The sequence below is a fragment of the Amblyomma americanum genome, chromosome 1, assembly GCF_052857255.1.
Source record: "Amblyomma americanum isolate KBUSLIRL-KWMA chromosome 1, ASM5285725v1, whole genome shotgun sequence".
NCBI classification, from domain to species: domain Eukaryota; kingdom Metazoa; phylum Arthropoda; class Arachnida; order Ixodida; family Ixodidae; genus Amblyomma; species Amblyomma americanum.
In genome coordinates this window covers 522343905-522368042 of record NC_135497.1, presented here as the reverse complement: position 1 = coordinate 522368042, position 24138 = coordinate 522343905, and the positions used below count along the sequence as shown (strand labels likewise).

The window sequence follows — 24138 nt, the reverse complement described above, 5'->3', positions numbered from 1 at the left end:
CATATCCTTTTAAATATGCACCATAATACAGTTCTCCTCAGCCCTAAAGGTTTCAAGGTGGGTCTCTAGAAAATCCAAAATTCCTACATCATCAGCTCTATAAAATTTCTCACAACCATGGGACGCTTTTAGCTGTCAACATAAGCCGTTACGGAAAAACACAGGAAACAAGATTATGATCAGATACATCGTCTCAAACATAAACAGAAATACATTTAAGGGCCGGGATAATAAACACTAAGTCCAGAATGTGGGATACAGAGGCACAGTTTTGATTGGTATGTCAACAATCTGGCTCAGATTACACGTGAAGGCAGTGTCCAAAAGGAGCTCAGAATGACCAGAATTGGCACCAATAGTACTCATGTGGATCTAATCTATATCAGGCAAGTTGAAATCGCCACCTAAAATCAACCTCACTCGGTCGCCCCGGAAGCGTTGAAAATAATCGCACAGCTCTTCAAGAAAGGCGACATCAGCATTAGGAGGTCGATATACTACGCCTAATACAATAGTGTTGCCACAGAAATCAATCTTACAAAAAAGACTTTTATGGTTAGGAATACCCGGCAGCATCACAGTAGATATACTTTCCTTAAGCACTATCATGACTCTACCTCCACGTGTCGCTCTGTCGCATCGAATATTCTGTAGGCGGGGGATTTCAGAATGAAGCCAGGTTTCTGTCAGAAACGTAATGGCGGGTCCAAGTCGCAAAGGAGCGCTTCGAATTCGGCTGTCTTATTTGCGATGCTTTGAGAGTTGAAGCAAACGAGTCGCAACGGTCTCGTATTATTAGCTTATCTTTTATAGGTCTTCGGTTTCTGATTCCGTGTGAAAATGCGTATAGATGTTGAGGCAACACTGACACTGACAGAATATTTGCCTTCGGAATCTTCTTTGCATTCATTTCAAATGGTAGGTTTCCGTCTTTCATTCCTTTCTGCATCCCACACGTATGTGCCACTGTTGAAAACTATCTTGTCAAATTTCAGGTATGCCTTATCCTCAAGTTTGCATTGGTAGACCACAGCAGTTTCCGTACTTTTCGAATTATAAGCAGGTAGTCATCAGATAGTGACATTCCTGAGCTTCTCAGCTTCTTCGCATTCCTAAAAAGGTTCATTTTTTATTAGAATCGAAAAACGGCGTTTTCAGTTGTCTATCATTATTTTCTAATTGCCTGCCGAAGCGGTGTATGCGTTCAACGCTCGCGACCGTAATACCTAGGTTTTTTTCAAACACTTCTGTTAACACAGCATCCCTAAGGCTCATCCGTGTTTCTGCGCTATCTTCCTTGACCCAAAAGATAATCAAGTTATTACTATTACGCCGAGAGCGATTCTCCAGGTTATCAACCTGGCTACACAGTGACACAATTTGTTCACGTAACTCCAGAACAGAACAATAACATTCCTCTGCTCTCTATATTGCCTGTGTGAAAGATTCTATTTTTTCTTCAATAGAAGCCAGTCTCCGGTTTTTGTCTGATATATGACCGTCCAACTTCTCCCTGATAGATTTAAGGTCAGCTGCAGACACTTCTGATTTTCAATAATGGTTTCCAACTGAACAGACACTGACAAGGTGGGGCCTGGATAGGTTTCAATGTCCCCACTCGACAAAAGCACCAGTAGGCAAAATGAGTCAAAGCAACCCGCAACGCACTCGTATAACACCTGTCATCAAAGGAGCACAACCAAACACCAAGAATCACTTTTAAATTCAAGGTGTTGCTTGTTACTGACCTGCACGAAAAAGAGCCAGTTTAGATGCGTCTGCATCCTGCAGCTGCTCCCTTGCATCCAACGATGTGGATGTCACTCTGTTGTTCCCGTGAAGCTTACGGTAAAGTTTCGATAAGTTTGCATCGCTCAAATTCAGCGCTGAACTGTGACGTGTGATGATGGTCAAGACATGTGCGCGCAAACCACCATGGCAGGTACACAGTAATTCCAGTGAAGCTGCATCTTCGAAGCAGGGACCGCCGCATGTAGCAAAAGCCTTCACGAAAAAGACGAGCCAGTTTAGATGCTTCTGCATACTGCTGTTGCTTCTTTGCTCCAACCACCTTGTGCCTTATCAGTTTTTGTTTATCAATGGCTCTGATCGCATGCTTTAGTCACCTATAGTTACGCACAACGTGGAGTTGTTTTGTGCCCACCACGAATGTCAGTATGTCGTTGAATTGGTCAAAATGCAAAGAATTTACTCACTGCAAATAACGCCCGATTCTACGTCTGTTTGTAAGGCACAGAATGGAATCGTTTACGGACGCAATGCCTCACAGAATTGCAACACTTATTCGAACAGCAAACTTCATGCCGAGCAGAAATGACGATATTGTCACCGAGAAACGGTTGACGTACGCAGGACTGGTTTACTTATCCTCGCAACACGCTGTGGGGCGCGCAAGGCAGCAGGCCGCTCGAGAGATGAAGACGAGAAAACATATAGCCCCGAAATGGCTCAAGGCTTGCTAACGGCCAAGTAATACAGTTTAGCCTCGATACGGCGCCACTATAGGAGTTAGTAGTGTGGCATTACACCCCGCTCTGAAAGACACCGACTCGGTGCGGAAGCAATGGGAGGCAGGACAACAAGGGTAGTCGCATGTGTCTGGCGTACAGTGTAGACACGCTCGAGGGCCTAGCGGTCGTGGTACGGCTTCATCCGTGCGACGTGGACAACCTCGGAGGTCGGCCGTCTAGAAGAGATAACTGTTCCCTGGGAATAACTTCGTAGGTGACTTGACTTACCTGGCGGAGCACCTCGTAGGGGCCAAAGTATCGGCGTAGAAGCTTCTCAGAGCATCCTCGCATGCCGATTGAGTTCCACACCCACACTTGTTTGAGGGCTCCACACCCAGCATGGTTTTGGCTTTGCGACCATGTACTAAATGAAATGGAGTGAAGCGTGTCGTTTCCTGGACAGCAGTATTATAGACAAATGTGACGTAAGAAAGTATTGGGTCCCAGTTTTTTGGTACGAGTCAACATACATAGAAATCATGTCGGCGATCGTCTTGCTCAGCCGTTCAATGAGGCCGTTCATTTGAGGGTGGTAAGCGGTTGTGTTGCGGTGACTGGTGCCGCTCAGGCGCATAACCTCCTGCGTAAGGGCCGAGGTGAACGCTTTTCCCCTGTCAGTTAAAACGATGGTGAGTGCACCGGAGGCAGCACAATGTTTTGGATAAAAAAGTTCGCAATTTCGTCAGCGGTGCAACGAGGAAGAGGTTCAGTCTCACAGTACCGGCTGAGGTAGTCGGTGTCGACCACAATTTTGCGGTTGCCCAGCGAGGACTACGGAAATGGGCCGAGTAAGTCAATGCCGACATGATAGAAGTTGACTCGAGGCGGATCAATAGGCTGCAGTAGGCCGGCTGGCTTAATCGGCGGCGTCTTGCGACGCTGGCACTCGCGGCAAGTTCTTACGTAATGCTTTACATCTGCAGCAACCCTGGACCAGTAGTATTTTTGCCGTATTCGTTCCAAAGTTCGACAAAAACCCAGGTGACCGGAAGATGGGTCATCATGGCACGCCTCCAGGACTTCGTCGCGAAGAGCCGTAGGCACGCAGAGTAGACAAACAGCTTCCTTCGATTTGGAGTTTTTCTTATACAGGATGAAGTCGTGTAAACAGAACGACGTCTGTCCACGTGGGAAGATTTGTGGGAGAGACTGAGCGCTTCCTTCCAGATACTCAATGAGGAGCCGTAGTTCACTGTCGTCTCTTTGGCGTTGAATTAGAATGGACGTGGAGATGGCGCCAAGAAAAACTGAATCGTCGTCGGGGTCAGCTCGAGGGTCCTCAATAGGAGCACGAGACAAACAGACGGCATCAGCGTGCTTCCTACCAGACTTATAGACTTTAGTGACATCGAATTCCTGAAGTCGAAAGATCCAGCCTGCAAGCCGTCCAGGGGGATATTTGAGGTTCGCCAGACAACGCAGCGAGGGTTGGTCACTGACGACCCTGAAAGGGTGGCCTTATTTACGGGCGAAATTTGGTCACTGCCCACATATTAATCAGTCATTCTTTTTCAGTGGTGAAATAGTTTTCCTCAGAACGTGACAATGTGTGGCTCGCGTGTGCGATTACGCGTTCCAGACCATCCTGCCACTGCACAAGGACCGCACCGAGGCCGTTGTTGCTGGCGTCTCTTTGCAGTTCAGTGGCGGCCGGCTCGTCGAAGTGTCCAAGAATAGGCGTACTTTGGAGACGAGTTCGGAGGTCTTCAAAGGCCTTCTGTTGCTCCAGGCCCCAGAAGGACGGTTCGGAATCATTCGTGAGGCGGGAGAGAGGCTAGGCGATCTGGGAGAAGTTCTGCACAAAACGCCGATAATAGGCGCAGTGACCTAGAATGCGGCGCACTCTTCGTTTATCGGTGGTCAGAGAAAAGCAGCGGCGGCTGTTTTTTCGGTGTCGGGGCTGACCCCTTCAGCACTCAAGATGTGGCCCAGAAACTTCAACTCTTCAGGGAAAGACAGGCCGATCGAATTGCTTGGAACACAGCGCGCAGCCGTCTCAGATGCTCTTCGAACGTATCATAGAAGATGACAACGTCATCCAAGTACACGAGACAGGGCTGCCACTTCAGATCGGTAAGAGCGGTGTCCATCATTCACTGGAAGGTTGCAGGAGCCGAGCACAGGCCCAAAGGGAGCACCCGGAATTCGTACAGACCGTCCGATGTAATAAAGGCGGTCTTTTCCCGGTCGCATTCGTCCACCTTGATTTGCCAATAGCCGCTGCGTAAATCCAGCGAAGAAAAGTTCTTGGCGTGGCGCAGCCGGTGCAGGGGTTCATCAATGCGCGGCAAAGGATAAACATCCTTTTTTGTGACTTTCTTTAAACGTCAGTAATCAACACAAAACCGTTAGGGTACATCTTTCTTTGCTACTAGAACAACAGGCGACGCCCAAGGGCTCGTCGACGGCTGTATCACGTCGTCCTGACGGATCTCTTGAACTTGGCGGCGAATGGCATCACGCTCCTTCGAAGAGATCCGGTAAGGCGGCTGGCATAACAGCCGCTGGGTGGCGCCGACTATAATTCGGTTCTTTGTGAACTGTGTCTGCCAAACCATACAGGTCGCAGAAAGAGTTGCTAACGCTTTCGAGGTAGGGTTTCTGATTACACGGGAGGCTCGGGTTCACGTCAGTTTTTATGAGAGTGGTCGGCGCCTCCACTGATGTCGAGGCTTCGGACAAAGCGTGCTCTGCCGCGAATTCGCCGAGTTCTTCGAAATTCCCAATAACTGTTCTGCCAGGCAAACACTGAGATTCACAGCCAAAATTGGTCACCAAGAGTTCGGTTCGGCCATTCTTCAGTTCAACAATTCCGCGAACAACACAGACTTGCCGACCAAGGGGCAGCGACATGTTGGCTTTAGCGATGCCACGAGCTCCCGTGCAGGTACCTCAATCTACGGTAAAAAACATGCTAGCTCTTGACGGAATCAATACATGATCGTCAAAGACGCGTAACTTAGTCCCGCGTGGCTCGGGGTTGTCGTTAACAGGGGGTTGAGTGGAAATGACACAACCAGCTCCTGAAGGTTGATGACAGCACCGTAATCCCGAAGGAAATCCGAACCAAGTATCAGGTCTTTGGAGTACTCGGGCTGCACAGCAAGCAACAAGGGAAAGTAGCACCGAGGATCTGTACTTGTGACGTGCAGACGCCAATCGGCGTAACCACATGGCCGCCGGCGGTGCGGATCTGTGGTCCATACCAAGGGGTCAGAACCTTTCTGAGGGCCGCGGCTAACCGACTGCTCATTACAGAAAAATCAGCGCTGGTATCCACAAGTGCGGTCACATCGCGATTATCAGCGATTACTGGTATTTCGGCCGACAGCACTCGGTCACAGCACGTCATTGTCGTTGAGGTCGTCGGGTGAGGTGGTCGTCGGTCAGATCATAGCAGTGAATCGTCGATTTTGGCAGAGCCCAGTCAGTCACAACGTGTCGTTGTCGTTGAGGTCGTGAGGTCGAGCAGTCGTCGGTCGGATTGTAGCCGCAGATTGTCGGGTGGAGGCTCTTGACTTGATCGAATTACGGCGGCCGTACCCCTGGAGGACGCCGTCTTCAGTTTTCCCGATGTGGGGACGTGCCTCTGAACTGGCAAGAAGAAGACGGGCGGCTCGGCGAAGAAAACCGCCTTTGTGATGGCGACCGGGACTGGCGTCGCTGCGTGGTCCTTGGCTGCACGTTATTTGACAGGTACTGATCGATACCCGCGGCCGTTTTCCGTAGCGTGGTCGAGGGGCGTCAGGTTAAAACCCCTTTAAGCCATTTTGCGGTAGGGCAGTGGCGGAGGATGTGGCCGGGTTCCCCGCAGTGGAAGCAAAGCGGCCTATTGCTTGGAGTACGCCAAACGTGCGCTTTGCTCATGGTGGACCGGGACTCCGGCGGTACGGCGTGTACAGCTGCAATTGGGTACCGTAATGAAGGCAGAGGAGTGACGGGGGAAAAAGTTTCTCTCACTGGCTCAGGACGGCTTTGTAGTGCTTGACTGTATGTGATCACAAAGGCCGCCGGCTGTGGAGCTGGTGGCGATTGAACAGCTCGCCGGACTTCATCTCGGACAACGTCCGGTATGGCAGCGACGCTGGCCTGTGGAGGTTCGAAGCGATGTTTCTCAAATTTTTCGCGCACCAGACTCCTCACAAGCTGTCGAAGCTTCTCAGTGAGTAGCGACGTGGGCGTATAGTGGTGAGCGGCTGCTACACTAGCCTCACGGCTGTAGTGCGCGCCCCGTTCTTGCAGAGAACGCTCCATGCTTTTGCCTCCTTGGCAAAGTCGGCCACCGTTCTTGGCGGGTCACGTACCAGTCCGGCAAACAATTGCTCTTTTACGCCGCGCATTAGGTGGCGTACTTTTTGGCCTCGCGCATAGCAGGGTCGGCGCGATTCAAGAGTCGCGTCAGGTCCTCGATGAACATGGCGACGCTCTCGTTCGGCTGATGCAACCTCGATTGCAAGGCAATTTCAGCCTTCTCCTTTCGTTCCCTGTTGTTGAACGTGGCTAAAATCTCTCGGCTAAAGATCTCCCAATTAGTGAATTCCGCAATTTGCGCTCACAGTACCACTCGTTGAAGGCCGCCACACGGTCAACGCTGGACACCCAGTCTTCGACGTCCTCAAACCGCTCATCGTGGAATGATGGGGGGGCCGAGGTGTGTGAAGGACGAACGGCTGGGCATTCCCGGAATGCTGACTTGTTTGGCTAGCCGTAGCGGACGTCATGGCCCTTAACGATGTTGTGAGTTGACCGAACTCTGGTTTTAGGCGTGGTGCCGCGATGACGTAGAGGCAGAGCATCCGCCTCGCGTGCAAGAGGACCGGGGTTCGAATCCTGGTGCCGCGCAATTCTCCACAAGGTTTGAAAAAAAAGAAAAAAAATCCGACTGTCGGTGGAAATCAAAACCAGGCCTGGGGTGCGGCCTGATCTTGGTGACCAGAACCGACAACGCACTTCCTGACCAGAACAGGACTTGGCCACCCTGGTGTAGTACGTAGCCACAACCTTCTATTAACAAACCAATTAACCCTTGGCCCTCAGTCCCCAGCGGCTGCGGAGCAACTGAGCATGGCGGCTATCAGACCTGTGACGCAGCGGAGGGTGCTAAGAATTTCTGGCTCCGGACACCCGCCATTGGAATCTGAACCTGGCAACGTTTTATGCTAGAACTCTATCTAGCGAGGCTAGTCTAGCAGTCCTGTTCGAGGAAATAGCAGGAATTAAATGAGATGTCATAGTGCTTAGTGAAGTTAGGAGGGCAGGTAATGCGTATACAGTACTAAAGGACGGAAACATGCTGTGCTATTGCGGATTAGCGGATAGACGAGAACTGGGTGTGGAATTCCTCATTAATCAGGATATTGCTGACAACGTAGAGGAGCTCTATAGTATTAACGAGAGGGTAGCAGCTATTGTGATTAGGCTCAATAGGAGGTACAAGCTGAAAGTAGTGCAGGCTTACTCGCCTACATCCAGCCATGATGACGAGACATTGAATGTTTCTATGAAGACGTTGAATCGGCAATGAAGTAAAATCAGACCACACGGCACTGATGGGCGACTTCAATGCGAAGGTGGACAAGAAGGAGGCTGGTGACCACGCGGTAGGCGACTATGGGATAGGTTCTAGAAATAGCAGGGGGAGTTATTAGCAGAATTCGAAGATAGAAATAATTTACCGATTATGAATACTTTCTTCCGCAAACGAGAGAACAGGAAGTGGACCTGGAAGAGCCCCAATGGTGAAACTAAAAATGAAATCGACTTCATACTACGCGCTGAACGTGACATCGTTCAGGATGTGGCCGTCCTCAGAAAGGTGCGCTGTAGCGACCACAGAATGGTAAGGTCTAGAATTAGCTTAGACTTGAAGAGAGAACGGAAGAAGCTAGTGAACAGGAAGTCCATTAACGAGTTAGCGGTATGAGGGAAAGTACAGAAATTCAAGATATCACTGCGATACAGATATTTGGCTTTAACTGAGGAAGACGATCTTGATGGCTGTCAGATGACAGCCATCATTACGGAGTGCGTAGTAGAAGTAGGCGGTAGGATGGTTCGACAGAAAACCAGCAAGCTATCTCCGGAGACAAAAGATTTCATAAAAAATGCCAGAGCATGAGGGCGTTAGAGACAAAATAGAACAAGCAGAGCTATCGAAGTTAATAAATAAGAGCAAGGGGAGGGGGGGTAGTAGACATAAGGAAGTGTAATCTGGAGATAATCGAACATGCTCTGAAGAACAAAGGTAGACTAAAAGAGGCGAAGAGGAAACTAGGCATAGGTAAAAACCAGATGTACACGTTAGGAGACAAGGAAGGCAATGTCTTTAGTAATATGGATAAGATAGTTAAAGTAGCCGAAGAGTTTTACACAAATCTGCACAGTAGCTAATGTAATCATAGCGTTAATGAGAGAAACAGCGCAGAGGATTGTGTCATTCCGCCAGTAACAAAAGTGGAAGTAAAGGAAGCCTTAGGAGCAATAGAAAGTGGAAAAGCATCTGGAGAGGATCAGGTAACAACAGATCTGTTGAAGGTTGGAGGAGAAATCATTCTAGAAAAACTATCCACCTTGTATGCGCAATGCCTTATGACCTCAACCGTAGCAGAAACTTGGAAGATTGCCAACATTATCTTAATTCATAGGAATGAAGACGCTATGGAATTGAAAAATTATAGACCGATCATCTTACTATCTGTTGCTTACAAGGTATTTACTAAGGTAAACACTAATAGAAAAACGGCAACCTTAGAGTTCACACAACAAAATGATCAGGCAGGCTTTCGTAAAGGATATTCCACAATACATCATACTCACACTATCAATCAGGTGATAGAAAAATGCACAGAATATAACCAACCTCTATATTTTGCCAATGAAGGCAATCGTGATCGATGAAGATTACGATAAAGCATTCGACTCAGTGGAATCCTCAGCTGTCATACATGCATTGCGTAATCAGGGTGTAGAAGAGCCTTATGCCAAAATACTGGAAAAAATATATATAGCAACTGCACAGCTATTATAGTCCTCCATAAAGTAAGCAATAAAATTCCAATAATAAAGGGCGCCATGCAAGGAGACTCGATCTCGCCAATTCTTTTCACCGCATGTTTACAGGAGATATTCCGACGCCTAAATTGGGAACAATTGGGAATAAGAATAAATGGAGAATACCTAAATATTCTGCGATTGTCTGGTGACGTTACCTTGCTGAGTCATTCAGGAGGTGAACTGCAATTCATAATCAATGAGTTAGACAGGAAGAGCAGAATGCTGGGTCTTAAAATTAACATGCAGAAAACCAAAGTAATGTTCAACAGTCCAACAAGGGAACAGCAGTTCACAATTGGAAGCGAGGTGCTGGAAGTGGTAAAGGTATACGTCTACTAGGGGAGGAAGTGACAGCTGATCCGGATCATGAGAGGGAAATAACTAGAAGGTTAAGAATGGGGTGGAGCGCATAAGCAGGTTCTCTCAGATTATGAATGGCAGTTTACCAATTTCCCTCAAAGGAAAAGTGCTCAACAGCTGTACCTTACCGGTACTCACCTACGGGGCAGAAACGTGGAGGCTAACGAAAAGAGTTCACCTTAAGTTAAGGACAACGCAGCGAGCGATGGAAAGAAAAATTATAGGCGTAACGTTAAGAGTCCGGAAGCAGGCAGAGTGGGTGAAGGAACAAATGCAGGTTATTGACATCACATTCGAAATCAAGAGAAAGAAAGAGACTTGGACCGGCCATTTATTGCGAAGGCAAGATAATCGCTGGTCCTTAAGGGCAACGGAGTGGATTCCAAGAGAAAGTAGGCTTAGCGGGGGACGAAGAAGGTTAGGTGGGCGGATGAGATTAAGAAGTTTGCAGGGAAGGGTGAATAACGCTGGCAAAAGACAGGGTTAATTCGAGAGACATCAGAGAGGCATTTGCCCTGCAGTGGGTGTAATAAAGCTGATGATGTTGATGATAGTTTTAGGCCTAGCAGGCGGCGGCTCGCCTTCTGGACTGGTGTTGTAGCCGAGCTTTGAGAACTGATGTCAACAGTGACCTCGAGGTCAGCGTACATGGGCCGTTACCCAGCTGCTCCACCAAATATGTGACCGAGGAGCGGTTCACATACGCAGGGCTGGTTTACTTATACGCGCAAGATGCTGTTGGGATGCGCAAGGCAGCAGGCAGCTCGATAGCTGAAGACAAGAAAACATCTAGCCCCGACATGGCTCAAGGCTTGCCAACTGCCAGGTAATACAGTTTATCCGCGATACGCCATCACTATAGGAGTTAGTAGTGTGGCAATAATATACTACCATCGATTACAAGCTGACGCTACCCAAGCAGCTGCAAGGAGCCGTTCCAGTCTTTCTTGACCTCTGCTCTGTTGCAGAGGCGAGGTGTTCGCTTCGTGCTTCTGCAGTGCGCTTTTAATGTAGCTTATGATGTAGCTGCCGAGGACGGTACAAGCTAAGTATGTAAACATATCGGTTCATAATTATAAATTTCTTGGTGTAGGAGAGTTTATGACACCAAAGAAGAACAAAATAGATGGTCGCAAATTGATTAAAGGATTGTAAAAAAAGTCGCAATTTTGAAATTCATAGTAACAGTATTTGCATCGAAAGAATATGTGCTCAGCACAGGGTCTGAAAATATTCTTCAATCAGAAAAAATTGTTAACCTCGAGTTCGTTGTGACTACGTTTAGTTGTATCAATAAAGCTTTTGTAGCGAGTTTTGTGGATCTGCAGTTAGATGTGCAAGTGCAAATTCACGGCTTTAACACGTCTGCTGTTAACGAGCTGCTAAAAGAATGGCTTTTCTGCCCTTTCGTATGCTATCATTACGAGAACACAGCATGATCGACCGCCATGTGCTGCATCTTTGCCGCCGCGACAGCCAGCACCACCGCCCGCAGCAGCATTGGCTCTACGTACCGGACCGCAAACCTATTTGTGCTGCTTCCCAGCAATGCAAATATTAATTACACACGACTGTGACTCCAACCAGAAGAATAAAATTCGTAAAGGTAACAGAATTGTATCATAAAATATAAGGTTAGCTTGTAGTGCCGCTCACCGTCACATGCGATTTCAATACAACACTATTAGATCGATGCGTCGCGCACTGTCATAAAAAAAGCGAACTCCAGCCGCGATGTTCAGCACAAACAGGCAGGATTTTAGTGTGGCCTTAAGGCGCCAGTTCTGTGTAATGTGAAAAAAGGAGCGCGAAAGCAAGACGACGGACGAAGACAGAACACACAGCACGAGCGCTAACTTCCGACTAAAGGAAAAACACAAAACCTTGTCGACCAGGACTTGAGCCTAACGACCGAGCGCATGCGCCAAGGCTGGGAAGCGGAAAAAATCTAAGGAAAAAATTCAAAGGAAAAACGGCATAAGAAGATAAAGGTTATTACAAACCAAGGAATCTCAATTCGCGTTTCGATAAGAATATAGAAGGCTCGCTCGCACACAGATCACGCAAAGTAGCTCTTTGTGTAGCTTCAAAGATTTCTCTAGCCAATTTATCTCTGCTTCTGGCAACGACAAAGCATTTATCCAGAAATGGCACGCACCCGCATTCCTTGCAGTGCACGGCCAACTTGCTGCCCGTTAACCGACTTCATGTTGTTATTGTGTTCACGAAGCCTTTCGTTGAGGCACCTACCGGACTGTCCCACGTACTGCTTCCCACAGGATAGCGGGATGCTGTAAACAATGCCCTGTAAACAATGACGTTGTTCGGCGGGCAGGGTCCTTTTGGAAATGGCACTTAGTTTATCAGGGGCTGTAAAAACCACCTGAACATTTGCCTTGTTTCCTATTTTCTTTAGGTTGTGCGACAGACCATGGATATAGGGGATGACAGCTGTCATGCCTTGCGTTTTATCTGTCATTCTTCCTTCTTTCTGAAGTTTCTTCTTAAGCAAACCTTCAGCCACTGAAACGCAGATATCATTAGGATACCCTGCTTCGAGAAATCTAAGTTGTTCTTGAAAGCTGTAGCTGCTAATCTTTGAAGCTACACAGATAGCTACTTTGCGTGATGTGTGTGTGAACGAGCCTTCTATATTCTTATCGAAACGCGAATTGAGATTCCTATGTTTGCAATAACCTTTATCTTCTTATGCCGTTTTTTCTTTGAATATTTTCCTTAGATTTTTTCCGCTTTCCAGCCTCGGCGCATGCGCTTGGTCGTTAGGCTCAAGTCCTGGTCGACACGGTTTTGTGTGTTTCCTTTAGTCACAAGTTAGCGCTCGTGCTGTGTGTTCTGTCTCCGTCCGTCGTTTTGTTTTCGCGCTCCTTTTCTCATGGATGAATACCGACTCGCACAACATTCCACCCTAGTCAACTGTGTAATGTGACAAGTTTCAACGCGTCGTAATGTTCGCTTCGACTGTGAATTGCGGTATGCTATATTTTTATCTCATCTTCGATGCTCTCCGAGAATAACGGTAGGAGCAGACACTCTGTCCCACGCGCTAGCAGCCAGGAGGCTCAAGATGCCCCGGTGGTACTACTGTGCCGAAAATGGGCACCGACGCGAACCGCACTGCGGCCGCGAAACTTTGGCACCAAAGAGCAAACGCTAACGAGCGCAAGACGCCGACACAGGCGAAATCGGATGGTGGACGAGACGACTCACAGCAACGGCTGCAAGAGCAACTCTCCTTTCTTGTCATCTCTCCCGGTCGACCACACGACCCGAGTAAAATGGCAGCTAAGAACTTGACCTGACCCTAAGGCGATGTTCGGAGGGCAATAAGAGATCTCTTACACTTTACTCTGAAAACGTCGTCGCTCGGAAAATATTTCGAAAACATACATTAAGTGAAGACATTAAAAATAATTTGTTTACCTAGATATTCAAAATGGCCGGTAAGCGCCCACAGTTCGCGGAAAGCGGCGCCATTGTTGCACGAGAACTCTGGGCAGTCCTACTCAGTGTTCTTGCTCCTACTACGCGGCCCACCAAGCAGGTCAACCGATCTCAACGTACAACACTGTTGCTCTTCCACCACTTTTCTCTATCAGAAACGAGCACGCCACACAGCACACGCTTTAAACGCAGGCAGAGAAGACGCGCGAAAGAGATTGCTATGGCCGGTGGCTCAAGCGGCTCTGGCGGTCAAACCACGTTTTCCCGCCAAAATCCCTGAAGCGAGCGCGACCTTTCAATATCTTCGCATGAAAAAAGGAATGAATGAAAAGAAGCCACAGCAGCAAAACAGAAGCGAGCAACGGCCGCCTCGCCTGCCTCCGTTGGGTGATATGTATCAGGGTATATATATATATATATATATATATATATATATATATATATATATGCGTGGTGAAGAGAAAAGTGATAGGCCGCACGGGTTTTTCTATAACGTGAGTTTTCCGGTCCTCAGGCATGGTATCTTGCCTCACGCGTAAAAGAAATCGAGTGCGGCTTCCTGAACGCGCGTCACGCTTGTATGGAAGAAAAAAACGCTTATTTTCGATCACGTGGTACTAAAACCAATTTCATGCCGCCGAGGAGCGCGTTTCAGGCTTAAAACCGGTCCGTGGCAGGACTCTGCGCGTGAAAATATTTCGTGTGTCGAGATGGCCGGCTACACCACAGTAGTAGCAGAGCGGGCGTTGATTCAGAGTGCTCCATAGATCAGTCTTCCGTGTTTCCTGGCGCTGATGCGCCCAGTACGGAAGGGTTTAGTGCCGTGCACCATGACCACTGAAGGGGTGTAAGGCGAATGCCCAGAAAATGGGGCTGGGCGGCGCACGAGGTCCGCGTGCGTAACTGGCTGGACGGGGACCGGCTACGACACGGGAACGAATGGGACCGGTTCGGGCGCCGGCACGACCGCAGCGGCTTGTGCCTGCTGAACTTCCTCGCGGATGACGCTGGTAACGGAATCGATGCGAGGGGCAAATGTTCCCTGAACGTGCTGCGGCTTCTCGCGGACCAAGGAACGGATGAGTTCGCGAAGGTGAAGGGAGCTCAGATTCGTCGCGGAATCATGGTCGAACCGGTCCAACGTGGACAGCGTCGGCACTGGACGCAGTTGCCGGGCATACTAATTGGACCTCTGCGGCAGCGATTGCTCCATGTGCACGGCGTCGGCCGGAAACTCCGCGATAGTGTTGGGCTGGTTCCGTACGAGGCCGAAAAAGAGCTGGTCTTTTACGCCGCGCATCACGCGCCGCAGCTTTTTTTCTTCACTCATGACTGGACCGGCGCGATGGCAAAGATGCGTCACATCCTCTACGTACATTGCAACACCCTCATTTATAAGTTGAATTCGCGAGGTCAGAGCATGCTCCGCGCTCTCCCGGCGTTCGCTGTTGGCATACGTAGCCAGGAGCTGATGTCGAAAGTCCGGCCACGAAGACAAGGTAGCCTCACGGTTCTCGAACTACGTGCGGGCAGAGTCTTCAAGGCTGAAGTATACTTTACGCATCTGGGTTGCGTCGTCCCAGCATTTGATGGCCACAACCCGTTCGTAGTGAGCCAACCAGTCCTCGGTCTACTCAAACTGGTCACTGTGAAAGGGTTTAGGTGTTCGTGGGGTCTGAAGAGGCAGATAGGTGGGCTGGCTGAAGGTACAGTCGTAGTCACGGCGGGCAATGGCGTCGCCATGAGCGGAGTGGAAGTCGAGGGTCCGCAGTCAAAAGAAAAGACCTCGGGGAACAGGCCTCTGATCCTCCGACTGGCACAATGACAGGGGTGGTCCCAAGAGGCCGGCGCGTCGAGTCGTCCGCAGGAGAAGGGAGCATCGGTCGCACCTCCACCAATGTCACGACCTGAAGAGCAGTGCAGGTAGGCGTCATTGAGAACCCAAGACAGAACGTTTTAATTAAAGAGCCATTGTCCAGCTCACAGAGCCAGAGCACCTCGAGAGCCGACCACCGCTTCGTCGTCGTTTCGACTAAGCGTGGAGGCCGCGCGGCGCGTTAGACACGTGGCAATACATTTGGTGAATCTTGCCCTCGACATCTACATTTTTAGCCGATGTAATGCCTAAATTTACTTCCCTTAGCACAGTGCAAACAAGCATATGTTCACTCATCGTCAGCATCACGGTAAGGCGCAGTCGGCTTGCAGACATTGCGACTCATCCGACAGCGTAGCCGCTGTGCCTGCTTGCCCTCCCACATACCCTTCTGATGGCTTAGGATATGTTTTAAACAGTAGTTTGAAGAAAGGATGAAATGTCTAAAGCGGAAAGCATAATTTTATTTATTCAGCATATCCCTAAAGGCGCTCCTTCGAGGGTATTACATGGGGACAGGAGGGGGGGTGTCGATGTAAGCGAGTGTACAAGGAACATCATTAACAAGCAAAGGAAAAATAAACGGGCTTGGTGTAACGTGAAAAAATAATTCAGCACCAGACAGTAAAGAAAGAAGCAGGCAATAAAAAACAATACAATACAAATTACAGGTTTAAAAAAAATTATTAGGCATAATGGAAATGAAAAATGCTACCGTGTACAGTACGTATTAGGCACGAAAACAACAGAAGTAATCTCAAAAGTATAGCAATGATCCGCAGGCCACGCGCTTCCTGCCTCTTTTCTGCTTTTAAAATCTCTGCGTTCTTGCAAAAGATTTGTTCACATGAAACAGGAACTGTGCCGAGATTTAAATGTAAAGCATAAAGACTTCGCCAGTCAAAACACGAACACGATTTCCGCTCGATTTCTTCACCCAGGACTGTTTATGTGATCACACTGTGTGTCCTTACAGCTCACAGACATTCAATCAGAGTCGAAGGACCCTGTAAACCGCGGCTGGTGACCGCTGCTTCTGAACGCAATTCACGCCACGACTGGTTTTTTCTGCAGATCTTCCAAGGTGAATCTGCTTGTCCTCAACACCCACTCGATGAAGCACGCCGACCAAATACCGTACCAACTCCTTCCTGGACAGAGGTGCGTGGTCACAGGTCCCACGCCTATGTACGGTGATAAATCTTCTGATATCAGCCTGGTGAGTAGTGTTGTTGCATGAACTCGCCTCATCTGTGGACTATTTCAGAACCATCTTCCTAAAGCAAGAGGTTTCCCGAACTACTAGCCGCATCAACAAAAGCTATTTCGCTTCGTGCTTTGATATTCATACAGTTCACTACGGCGCATCCAAAGTCTGCCTGCCGATTTTTTAAACGTCCTTAGTTCTTTGGTAAGCATTGCGGTTATTCTGCTGTTAAGTTCAAGTGGTACAGTTTGTATAGAAATCTTCCTGCTTCGTTTCCTTGCAGTTACTGCGTGATTGACTCTGCTTACCATCCCCCCTCCCCGCCCCCAAACGCGAGGAATACGCAGAAGAGCATTTTATTTTTACGCTGCACACGTACACCAACCAAAGAAAGGAGTGAAAGTAATAGAAGTGATTTCTTCCAAAGTGGCGTCATTGCCAGCTTAACGGGTAGCCAGATTTGAGCCGTCAGCACTCACGACTCGGCGACTGACCGCGACTGGCCGGCATGTTGATTATTACCTTGTCTGGATCGCCCAACGCCTGCGACGAACTGATTCCAGGCAGGATAAAGCAGCTCTGCATCTGCACCCTGCAGTGATGGCAAAGTACTGTAAACGACAAATCGGAAGAGCAGAGTTTGTCTGCAGGGTACGTGATGCATGTTAGACCCCTCTACACTGAGGAGTCATTCCCTCTTTCTGCCCTCCTCAATCCTCCTTACCCGTTATTGCTGGCTAGCACCACAGGTAGGGGCGAAAATCGTTTCTCTATAAAAAAACTTCATACATAAACCATACAATGCAGTTATCTATAAATGCCCGTGTATCACAAAATCCACAAGTACAAGAAAGACTCCGAAGTTATCCTACTTAAAACCTTTATGATGTTTGGTAATACATGAGTGATTTCGTTGCGCAACTTTTTAGAAAACGAAAAGGCAAAGATTTTGCCTTTCGACTACAGCGGACACCAGCGAAACACTCCGCCTCGGCAAGAAAGCGAACACTGCTAGTGCTACACATCAGACAAGGAAGATGTAGAGTGGTAGCATTGCTTTCATAGAAGCCCATACGTCTAAAACATGGCGACTTTTTGTGCGCAGACTGCGCCCTCTTCGAACTGATTGGACAAACAGAACATTAACGTAATACATCAGAAAACATCGCGTAATATCCACGTGATTATTTGCAGGAATAACACACCCTCGAACGTCTCGAATTCCATTTCGGCACACAAGACATGGACGAAGAATACAGGATGAGCGCAGACCACCGACGCTTCTTTTAGATAGCGAGCGCTCGTTGTGACTCTTTCCTTCGTCTTCGCCTGATGTGTCGTGCTCAGTTTCAATATGATACCGTACCAACAGGCTCAGCTAATCGTCTTAATGCCCGAGAGATACACTTGTTTGTATAGTTCCTTTCCTGGGAGCTGTTCTTGAGCAAAAGAATTTGCAAGCAATGGGACGTGAAAAACTGCGTGGTCTGCGTTAACATTAAATAAAAAGCGACAATAGTGAACATTTTAATAAAAGTCAGAATTTATTAGCTCAAAACCTCGACCCACATACCAGAGAGTATAGTGACAAAACCATAGGTTGCTGAACTAATCCGCGAGACAAGTTTAAAATTTGCACACGCAGATAAAGAACTACAATCGCCTGCTGCACATAAGTGGCATAAGTGTTCTGTACATATGCTGCGCTTTGCAAGTAAGCTTAGGGCTGGCTTGTAGAAAAAATACAAAATAGACATTCTCATCAATAAAATGAAAAGCTGCGCAGACCAAATCAAGCATATAATTAAACACTGACATAACAAAACAAGGCATTGGAGATCTGGAAACAAAACGTTTAAGCAAGCACTTCCTACAGAAGATTACTAACGAGAGAGGCAGAAATAACTCTTTTACCAAGCGATTTGGAGCACGCAGGTGCCTGGGTCTCCGCAGGGCTCTATAGCACTACACGTTCGTGAATTCCATGACGTGGGCTGCCCGGTCAATGGCGATCTTCTGCCTGGTCGGGTGTGTCGAGCGCAGTAAGGTCTCCCATTCCTCCCGGGTGGTAAGAAGTTTCAGACCCCACGAGGGAGGGTCCGCACGGCATTCAAGGAGAGTGTAGGAAAATGTAGCGTGCGGGTGGGTGCATTGGGTATAAGAGGGGGTGGATGGGGAGAGTAAATATGGGGAGATAAGGGTGCGGGTCTGAAGGCGGCGTCATAACATTTCCTAAAAATTGTCAAGGAACTGGGAGGTGGGGAAGGGCGAGATAGAACTGTACAGCTGGCGTTCGGCACGACATGTATGGGTCAGCTCGCTGAAGGAGTGCACAAGCTCTGACGCAGAGGTCGGCTCCGATTCTGATGCTTCCCGGCTCATGAGACCTCAGGCCTGGTCATTGGCGGCTGTGTTGCCGGAGTTCCCAAAGTACGCAGTTACCCAGATCAGATCCACATGCCGGTGCGGGTTTCTGGGGGGCGAACTGAATATGCCGAAAGCGGTCTTGTGGACTCTCCTTCGTGCAAAGTATAGAAGTGCGCTTTTTGAGTCGGCAATGGCGTACCGGGCATTACTGTGTGTAAGAGCAAGTGCGATTCCCGCCTCTTCCGTGGATTCCGGTTTGGATGTGGCAGAAAGGTGGGAAGTTGCAATGGGTTGGAGTGCATGGTGAACGACTGCAATTGCTGCGTATTCGCCCGTGCAGGCCGTGTCCGCCAATACGGCGACAGCTACAGAACCATAGGATTTGTGGAGAGCTTGTTCACCTGCTATGCGGCGAGCTGAGTGATAGACAGGCTGGGTGTCTCGAGAGAGCAATTTTACTACAAGCTCAGTGTATATAGGCAGGGGGATTGGTATTAGTGTGGGGGCCGCTGCTGGTATGCGAATTGGGAGGGTGTCAAGTATGTGACGTCCTGTGAAAGATTGAGCTAAGCGAGTCCACGGCTGTTCGGTGACCGTCGTCGCTGCGCATGTGGAGGCCGCCAAGCTATTGACGCCACCACGTGTTCACAGCGCGTTAAAGAAAGAAAATGCTCCCAGCGTGAGAAATAAAAATATAAAGCTGCATCGAAAGCGAAATTTGTGTATTCTAAAAGTGAGATATTGCTGCATGCCCGTACGTATTGCGGAAGATTCTGGTGTCGAGCGGCGAAGCCGCCGTGCGGAAAATTACCGTTTTTTCAAGGTTTCAGGAGATACATCTTTTTTTTTTTTTTACTACCAATGCTTTCATTTGAAACTGCGAACATTATACGAAAAGAACTCTCCTTAAATGCGTTTTAGGCATACAAGCTTTATTAACAAATAGTGCGTTGATAAACAAAATTTCATTTGCCATGAAGAGTTTAAAATTTTAAGCAAGACTTGAAAAGATTCGCTTGTGTCTGGAAAGAAAAAAATGTGAACTACTTTTTCCTGCTCAATAAAACCTAGAGAGGTAAACTCGGAACTATATCTCCTCCAGTACTGTTAAGAAATGGAGCCGTGGAGTTTATCCGCAGAATCCGCTGCTTATCTTTGGACTAAGGTCGAAGAAGACCTTAGCAATTTATCGTCCTGTCTACGCGCTTGCGGTATATTTGTCACATGCACTGCATTTATCACGCTTATTGCACTTTATGGTTTTGCTTTAAGAATCTCTTGCCTGGGCCAATCTGGCTGAGAGCGTTGTCAAGTAAAAAAATAATAATATTTTCTCAAGACTGCCTCGCTCTGTGTTACATTACAGAGGGCACCTTGTAGGACCGCACGAGTGCAGCGCGTGTTTTCTGAAAGCTCACTGCGCAGACAGAGGGGGGGGGGAGGAATTGTTATCAATTTCTAGCTCAAAAAAGCAGCAGGGTACATTAAGCATGCGGGCTCTCCCTCGCAAAGGGAGTACACGACGAGGAATAACAAAAACAAAGGCGCTTTCTTGGAGCGCCAAAGCCGCGTCTTTCCTTTTCGTTCATTGATAGAGCGCGTCCAGTGTTCCTCAGCCGGTTTTTTCTGTGCGTTAACTTGCAAAACAATGCGTTAAATTCAGTTCAATTCAACAGCGTTGGTTTTCAAGAAAGTTCTCGTCGGCTGCCTGGGCAGCCGACCAGTTGGCAGCTTGAGCTGTGGGTATGCAGGTCGATTGGACCCAGGCAGCCATTACATGACATGCCAGCAGACACACTTTGAAAATATTTACACGCACAAAAAAGCAAACCTTTTATCATGTTATCAAGTGTCACAAAACAGGATCTCCACCTCAGACAATGCAGATCTGTTCCAAACTTTCACTAGCATCGGATAAAGAACGTGAAACATTCCTAACACGCACAGCTTATATGCAGCCAGATGATGAGTATCAGTAACGGTGCAACCATTGCCACAAATGAGAAAATGTAAAAAAACGAACATAGTCTATTAGGAAATGACTGTGCAAAGCTGGTGCAAAGTGAATCAGGCTACTTCTCTAGGAATAACCATTTGCCGGAATGCTTTCTTATTCAGGTGATATATACTTGGAATTTATTTAGAATAGTGAGAACATTATGATGCAAAAAAGGGAAAAGGCGAGTATTTATCACTCTGACTCACCAACGCAGTGCCTTCTGCCATATACCTGAAAATTGAAGATAAATAAAATCAAGGCAAGGTGCGGAATTCACTTTCTATTCTTAAGGTACAATGCCTGTTTTAAAGAGCAACACTTTTGATATAGTTCAATTTTTCATATTTTGTTTCAAAACCACGTCAATTCCTTCGTGAAATAACAGTAACGAACACGATTTTTCGAATTAACACTGTTATAAAGGTACAGCCTAAGTTGGAATTCCCATGGGTTTTCCCCCACTAAAACTACGTAATCCAGCCAAATAAACGCCTAATCTTTCAAGTGTGTTTTTCAGTTTAGACATGTAATAACTGTTTGTTGCCATCTGTGCCTATTATTTTAGATTTATGATTAAACTCTCACGGCAGCAAAGGAGCGCGCTCAGAACACATAGGAATAGTTATGTCAGGATACGAGCCCCTGTAGATGCACCGCCGCTGGGGGACGATGAGAAGGCCTTCCTGGGACCCATCAGCTCCTGGTATTTTTTGCACAGCAGCAACATTGGACGCTGACCTAAAACGCCGCATCGAGTACTTGGAAGGCAAGACTTCTCCACCCACCGCCTCGTTCAAGCGAGGATTGTCATCGCTCTGTGTGCAGAGTGATTACCTAGTAAAGTACAACTTCGCAGTGAAGAAAACAGTCTACCTGCTTGTTCTACCTGCTTGTCTCTGCGAAGAAGTCCTACACGCTTCGCACGACGAGCCGACAGCTGGACATCTTGGGTTTTCTCGCACCCACCGCCGCATTCAGGGCATGTATTACTCGCCCCGACTGTCTGATGATGTCCCACATTATGTGAAAACCTGCTGAGATTGTCAGCGACGAAAGACCCCTCCCACACGACCAGAAGAATTTACGAACTCCATTGAACCCCCCTCAAGGCCCTTTGAGCACATCGGCATGGACTTGTTTGACCTTTTACCGAATTCAGCGACTGGAAATAAGTGGATCATCATAGCTACCGACTATCTAACCTGCTACGACGAGGCAAAAGCTGTACCGAATCGAACAGCAGCAGAAGTCGCCAAAGTTTTCTGGTGTGCGTTTTCTGCGACACGGTGCCCCCGATATGCTCATCACGGAATGAGGAACAGCATTCATGGCGGAACTAGCGCAAGCCATCCTGCGTTACAGCCAAACCAGCCACCGGAGAACAACTGCATACCATCCGCAGACCAACGGACTGACCGAGCGCCTGGAGAAAATCATCCCCGATTCTCGCCATGTATGTCGATGCCGAACACAAGACCTGGGACATCATCTTGCCTTACGTCGTCTTCGTCTGCAACACCGCAGTGCAGGAGACCCCCCAGATGACGCCTTTCAGGCTCGTTCATGACAGGGATGTCACGACCACGCTAGATGCCATGCTGCCCAACGTTACACAAAAAGAGAACGTCGACGTCGCTGCCTACCTTCCACGCGCAGAAGAAGCCCGAAGGCTTGCAAAATTACGGATCAAAGACGAGAAGCGGACCGACGCCACAGGCTACACCCTACAAAGACGCAACGCGGAAGACAAGCCAGGAGACCGAGTCTGGGTTTGGACGCCCATTCGTCACCGTGGATTGAGTGAAAAGCTTTTGCGCCTTTATTTCGGCCAGTACGAAGTTCTTCATCGGTTAGGTGAACAGGATTACGAAGACATCCCTGACGCAGTGACATCATCCCAGCGACGCCGCGTACGACCAGAAGTTGTCCCTGTCGTCCCTCTAATGCCCTATTATGCGCGCTAAAAGACGCTGTGTTTCCACACACTCTCTTTATTTTCGCACGATCCGTTTTATTTCGCGCTGCCCGCATTATTTGTTTTAATGCATCAGGTAGATGCTTCTTTGAGAGGGGAGTAATGCCACGAATTTTAGAAGTGTTTGTTCATTCTTCAAAGGTGTCGACAGGCGGCTTTATCGCTTTGTTTGTGATGCAAGACGCGACCAGATTTATCTCGATTGATCACATCCAGGCGACGCCGATTCTATGTTGTTCCATATTTTTCTGGTAACTTTGCACGCCGTATCTGGAACGTTTGCTATCAAATTTAAATTAAGCACGGCCGAGAGCGCAGGGCATTCTGTTCGACGGCCGCCGAGCACGATTGTAGATTTCGCCGCCGCCAAGCCATTCATTCTGTGGTGGGCGCAGGTCAGCCCAATAAACAGTTAACTTTTAAAAGCACTTTTTGCCGTCTTCCTCACTGCCTGGACTCCCGTCCCCACTATGTGACATATACTTTCATCTCGTAATGACGTGTGAGTGATGCTTCCTCCTTTTAATCACAGTTTATGTAAGGTTTTATTCACTTTTAAAATTCGATGCGCCACGTGTGACGTCAAACCTTTTCGACCAATCGCTAGCTTCGCGACCCATTGACGGACGCCGCCGACCAGCTGGAGGCCGCTTTTGGCGCTGAACAGGAGCCTAATGTACGCTTAAGCTGATTAAAACTAAGCATGGCCATCATGAGGAGGCGACGTGAGTGCCAGCAGTGCGACCTCCGTGGTCGAAGTAGGTGTACAATCTTTTCCTCCTCGCCCTTACCGTGTTACTCGCTTGGCCTTCCCGATTAGGCACAAAATTTACCAAAAGACATGCGTAAAGTGAAAGGTCAGGGGCCAGAGTGAATCAAAAGCAACTGATGTTTCGGGATAAGAGGCGTGCAGGTGACATACAGCTTCGCCGCGACACACCATTCGGAGTGCCAGTAAATGGTTGCTTTACAGGTGGCGTTTCTAGATTTGAATCCTTGCTGTGTTGCGGCGGCGGGAAGAACACGGAGCTCCCGTGCTGCGTCGACAGTTGACAGCCTTAGCGCCTTCCCACGGGCCCATCGAGCACCTTTCACAGCAAGGAAAAAAGTGGCAATGCTTCTCTGACCTGGCAGCTACTTATATCAAGACATTTTTCAAAATTGGCGATTGAGGATACGTGCCCTCTCTGCAACTATTTGATAGTTACTGCCATGGCATACGGCTGCTTGCAGGCAAAGCAAGGGACCTGTTCAATCACAAAATGCAACCAATATTAGGTGATTACTGACACATGTAGTGCGCAGTTA

General features: G+C 48.2%; 1 protein-coding gene across 1 annotated transcript in view; it reads left to right on the top strand.

Annotated features, from left to right (window-relative positions):
- LOC144128760 (uncharacterized) overlaps positions 1 to 24138 on the top strand; it is a 205611-nt gene that overhangs the window by 117378 nt on the left and 64095 nt on the right. Inside the window, exon 4 of the mRNA XM_077662434.1 lies at positions 16357 to 16501. Coding sequence (XP_077518560.1) covers positions 16357 to 16501 — 145 coding nt within the window. The remainder of the gene's footprint in view (positions 1 to 16356; positions 16502 to 24138) is intronic.